Here is a 5,999-nt window from a genome sequence, read left to right on the forward strand (position 1 = left end):
CAAAACAAAATTAACCAAGGTAATTTACAAACTTTGAATTCATTTTTAAAAGTTTAAAAAAACATCCACAAAAGTAATTAAGTAAAGAGTTCTGCTATGAATTGGTTAAACTCTATTTATACATGTGTTTATGTTAACTTAATATTTACCCCAATATGCTACTCCGTACACCTAACCAAACATTATATCACTACTTAAATATCCTACATACATTACACCATAACCAGATACACCATACGTATAGTAGGGTGGGGGAAGATGGGACACTTTGTCAGACCAGACTCTTTTTCAATTTTCTTTTAACGGACTCCCATTTAATGATAATCAGGAAAATAAGGTTACAGAATTATTCGATAGTATTATCACGACTTTATAAAATGCCCGTCAAAGCTGTTTTTGAATATCAAAAAAATATGTATAATAGAAACAGCATACTTTTGGAAATATTTGGCAATATGTGCTTAAGTGTCCCTTTGTACTATATACCCAGTAGTATGCCCCCCATCATACTATTTACCCAACCAATAATATATCTTATACTTACTTGGGTGAACTGCCTTAAACGCTGGGGTATACCTGGGGATTACCCCTCCTGTGTGGGGTACAGGGGAATACCCGTACTGAGAAGCAGGGAAGTACCTAGGGTAAAATAACCCATCGGGACCAACAGCTCTGTGACGTCAAAAGTTGGTTTTATTTTATTTTGTATTTTTGTTTCACTAACGCTTCATCTGCCATTCGGCGATACATGATCAAGGTATGATGCAACAAAACAAAGAAGTTCTAATACATGATACAACCATGATAATGTCTCGTGTATGGCAGACCAAACATTGGTAGAATACAATTCATGTTTTAACTAGAAGATCAACCTCTAATATTACATTCTGCCTGGTATCAACAACAATGGTATAATACAATTTATCTTTTGTTACCAAAGAACCATTTCCTTATACTGCATGTTGCATCATGCCGGGTAAACAATATTAGAATATTAAACATTATATAATGACTTACAAACATCGGTTCAAAATATTTCAAACATTTTTTTACCAAAATGGTCATTTACTTTTTATAGATATAGAAGGGTGGGGGAAGATGGGACACCTTTTTAATCTATTTTCTCGTACTATTCGGTAGTAAACAAACATTCAACGATTTTTTATAAAACTTTATCCTCACGACTTCCATAGACCGCTGTTAATTGTTTAAAACAGGATCAGGATATTTGGTTATTATGTGTGAAAGTTGTCCCATCTTACCCCACCCTACTATATTAGATTATGTTATGCCTGGTGGCAACAGTAGCAAAACTTGAACCAGTATTTAGAGCAACCAAACTGACAAATATGATAATAATAAGTTATTATATTGGAAATAAGTTAACTTACAAGTATGGGTTCACCATGGAAGGTTGGTAGTAAGGTGCTGGTGGCATTATTGATGACATCATATGGTTTGATGACATCATCGGTGACATCATAGGGGGTAGGGGTTGGACAGCTATGAGGAATAATGATGTCATAGACATGATTAAAATTTGAAAAAAAAGAATATTCATGTTGCAAAGGCTTACGGCAACATATTCATAAAATCAACTTTATCCATTTCTCTGAATATGATAGCGAAGATCAAATTAATTAAACAACGAAGAGAAAGAAATTAGCAACAAAATGGCAGTCGTTAAAACAAGCTCTGGATAAAAACTACTTGGGTAAAATAAAATTGACAAATATTAAGCAACTACGAATGATATTTACAATATGATTATAATTACAGAGAAATATTTGTACAAAGTATGTTCAATGTTAAGTATTACCTGCATACTGAGGCATGGAAGCATCTTGTAGTAGATAGGAGGGTGCAGATGGGGGCGGGGCAGAGTATCGGGGGTGTGGCTCACTATGCTGGGGTAAGAGGGGTGTATGTATTAATATGGATATTCTGCTTTATTGTATGAGAAAAAGGCCCAACCTACATCACACAAACACAACCAACCACATAAGCGAGAGCAGCATGATCATTACATAGTCTGTATATCAACTATACGGCCCCCACACTTGTCACATTACCCCAACACCCCACACACTTGTCACATTACCCCAACACCCAATACATATATACCATGCCCACCACATAAGTCAGAGCGGCACGTGCGCATTCCTCGTTAGCAAGTTCCAACGTTAACTTGGGCAAACTTTGGAACTTCAATCCATTCCATAATTCAACAGTGGATATATTGTCTGTCTGTAATAAATAATAAAATATGAATAAACAAAACTTATTTATCCTCGTATGGTCTGTCGGGTAATGAAATAATGAGTAAAATGTGACAATGTTTTAGACTTGAATTGTAAGGTGTGTTATAACTATACTGACTGGTGCAGTAATAGTCCAGTTACCAATAATATAGCAGTGCAATTACTTATTATTATCAGTTAAGTAATAATGCAAAATTTATTAATAAGAATGATTGAATGAATGTAACTTATTTACCCACATAATTTAGCCAAAGGAATGTTTTGCCCAGGGGCATATACACCCGAAAAAGTAGCAGCACCGAGCCTTGAACCCATCACCTTTGGGCTAGAGGCTGGCATACAAACCAGTGTGCTGTTACATCAGTACAACACGTCAAAAACAATGTTACACCATTAAATTGAAATCTCATTGTGAGTTAAATGTTCACTGGGTGTATGGACCATATTTTAACAACTTGTGTGTTTTACTCATGCTTCATTATAACGACTGTCGTCTTTTTATTTTTATCAAGTTTTTTTTCAAAAATTTGTTAGGCAAAATCCAGCCCTAGACTTGAGTTTAAATATCCATCAATTGGTTGATTAGTAAATATTAAATTACCTCGTTGGTTTTACAGAAAGTATAAACAGGTGGAAACACATGATGTTGGTAACACCATTGTAATAATTCACCAACTTTCGATTTCTCTTTCGTTTCTGGAATAAACACAATATATTTTCCCAAAACTTTTGTGTTGTTTATGGACAACCCTCCAAATCTAACTTACAACCCAGGTTGTATAGGACCTTACCCATATAGAATAAAAACCCATGTACCCCTACCTGCATACTGCACCCATGGAACCTACCCCCACAATCCTGTTGAATTATGGGAAACTCATTCTAAACAGAACCCAACACACCACTCGCGCGTTCACCCAACCCTCTACTCATATGTACACTCACAAAACACCCCAAATACCCCCATAACCCAAAAACTCCTATACATATATTCTATACCCCTAACCCCCCCAACAACTCACGCGTACTTGCAGCTTCTACCGACGTCGACCTTTCGTCCGTTTCATCGCAATCTGACCCCCGGTCACATGACTCCCTGTTAACCAATCAAAACTCAAGGTTAAAATCGAACGAGCGAACGTAACGCTTCAACGACTTACGTTTTATCTTGGAAAGTGCTTTTTTCTTTTTTCTCTTTTTTTAAAGAATCATTTTCTGTGAAAATAGTTTTATTAATATTGAAATAAACGTAACATATCTTAAAGGGGTCATACCCTGAGTGTTCTGTTTCAAAAACCACGTGCCCGCTTACAAGTTACCACGTATGTAATTTATTTATCCTCGCATGGCAGGGCAACGACAGTCATTATAACACGGATGTTCTGTTTCATACACCTCGTGCCCGCTTACAAGTTACCACGTACGTAACTTTGTAACTGATTGTTTTCTGTATGTCTCAAAAATTAAACAACCCATAAGTAACCACTGGATTGAATATTTACACCCCATGCTCGCTGTCAAACATGATTTTCACCTTTTGGACCCGTTGACCATTTATCTTGGCACTTGGTGTCAGTGGTAAGTTTTTCTTCATTATCTCTAATGTTTAGGATCTCACATAACTTGTCTGTTCCTTCCTGTTACATAACAATGGCTATTGTTATGTAAATAATGCTGACAATGACAAAATATGGCATAGTGGTGTACAGTAGGTCTAGTTATGTCTGCTTATCCACACACTGTAACAGTTTCGGCAACTCAACGGCGGGCATGGGAGTGGCAACCATGGATAAATCATTCAAGTTCCCACCCACAAGGATATAAATGACAAAACCAACCAAAAGTCATGTCTGCTTATCCACACACTGCAACAGTTTCAGCAGCTCGTCTGTGCGCATGGGAGTGGCATCCATGGATAAGTCACTCAAGTTCCCACCCATGAGGATATAAATGACCAAACCAACCAAAAGTCATGTCTGCTTATCCACACACACTGTAACAGTTTCGGCAACTCGACGGTGGGCATGGGAGTGTATGTCTGCTTATCCACACACTGCAATAGCTTCAGCAACTCGACTGTGGGCATGGGAGTGGCAACCATGGATAAGTCACTCAAGTTCCCACCCACGAGGATATAAATGACCAAACCAACCAAAAGTCATGACTGCTTATCCACACACTGCAATAGCTTCAGCAGCTCGACGGCGGGCATGAGGACTTACCTTTATATACCAATCTATTTCATGTCACAATACATGCTAACCATCATATTGCTTTGATGTCATTTGGTTGAATTATGATGTAATTGCCATAACTTTTAGGTTGCTATCCACCAAGTTACTGTCCGAAACATCTGCTGATCATGAGTTTAGTACCCAGACAGTAACTTGGTCCATCATCAGTGTAAAAGAGGTTACTATCCACCAAGTTACTGTCCGAAACATCTGCTGATCATGAGTTTAGTACCCAGACAGTAACTTGGTCCATCATCAGTGTAAAAGAGGTTACTATCCACCAAGTTACTGTCCGGAACATCTGCTGATCATGAGTTTAGTACCCAGACAGTAACTTGGTCCATCATCAGTGTAAAAGAGGTTACTATCCACCAAGTTACTGTCCGAAACATCTGCTGATCATGAGTTTAGTACCCAGACAGTAACTTGGTCCATCATCAGTGTAAAAGAGGTTACTATCCACCAAGTTACTGTCCGAAACATCTGCTGATCATGAGTTTAGTACCCAGACAGTAACTTGGTCCATCATCAGTGTAAAAGAGGTTACTATCCACCAAGTTACTGTCCGAAACATCTGCTGATCATGAGTTTAGTATCCAGACAGTAACTTGGTCCATCATCAGTGTAAAAGAGGTTACTATCCACCAAGTTATTACAGCATATACCAACAGAGTAACTTATTCAAGTGGTATTCAAATAACTTTTGAATTGAGCGAGCGACTTCCTGTTCTATGCTCTATATAGGAAAAAGCTTTTGTATTGAAACAAAATTAAAGCTTACGACGCTAACTTAGCAAATAGTAATCTCTTTATGAAGTTAATAGCATGATCATTACATAAATTACCATTTTAGGAGAACTTCCCAAAAAGACAGCAATCAATTTATAAAACTAATAACATCTGATCATAAGTTATACGACCTAACTAAATCTACAGCTACACTCAATACACTGTAACATTACACAATATTTTATATCAATATCTAAAAGCCTGTAATACCACATATTAACAAATACAATAACTTTGCAAAACATTTTCTAATAATATCAAACAAACGACAACAGTAGTTGAATATTTGCAGGAGCTTTTACCTGCACCTGTGATTATGACTCATAAACCACATTATGTAATAAACATTATAGTGTGGTTATTTATCTCGGAAACTCTACAATATTACATCACAACGGACCGTTGTTACTTCTATGTAAAGTACAAGCACTATTGTGATGTCATAACCACAGAATGAACGGTTATTTTTCAACGGTATATGTAATATAAAAAACTTAGTGTATTTTATGATGTTGGACCAAACGTCGAAAATACACTCTGTTTCATACCAGATAAGCCGTTGAAAGATTATTAACATTATGCCTGGTAGCAGAAGTAACAGAATAACTAATTTACACATTTTTTTATCAAATATTGGATGCTTAACTCATGATCAGCAGATGTTTTGGCCAAAACTCCACCATATAGACACACTATTCTCACGGGATCCTTAGAG

At 36.9% G+C, this 5,999-nt stretch overlaps 1 protein-coding gene across 10 annotated transcripts in view; it reads right to left on the reverse strand.

Annotated features, from left to right (window-relative positions):
- Positions 1-5,999, reverse strand: part of LOC100182782 (5'-3' exoribonuclease 1) — a 17,862-nt gene that overhangs the window by 2,350 nt on the left and 9,513 nt on the right. For 2 of the 10 annotated variants that reach the window (XM_018815758.2, XM_009863189.3), the window contains exons 18-24: positions 3,796-3,898; positions 3,422-3,476; positions 3,284-3,357; positions 2,863-2,957; positions 2,125-2,247; positions 1,820-1,907; positions 1,392-1,503 (exon numbers count right to left, since the gene is read on the reverse strand). In XM_018815758.2, coding sequence (XP_018671303.1) covers positions 1,392-1,503; positions 1,820-1,907; positions 2,125-2,247; positions 2,863-2,957; positions 3,284-3,357; positions 3,422-3,476; positions 3,796-3,898 — 650 coding nt within the window. Of the gene's footprint in view, positions 1-544; positions 673-1,391; positions 1,504-1,819; positions 1,908-2,124; positions 2,248-2,862; positions 2,958-3,283; positions 3,358-3,421; positions 3,477-3,795; positions 3,899-5,999 lie in introns of all 10 variants that reach the window. The other 8 variants (XM_018815757.2, XM_018815755.2, XM_018815752.2 and 5 more) reach the window with 8 other exon arrangements.

Source organism: Ciona intestinalis, unplaced genomic scaffold (genome assembly GCF_000224145.3).
Source record: "Ciona intestinalis unplaced genomic scaffold, KH HT000101.2, whole genome shotgun sequence".
Lineage (NCBI taxonomy): Eukaryota > Metazoa > Chordata > Ascidiacea > Phlebobranchia > Cionidae > Ciona > Ciona intestinalis.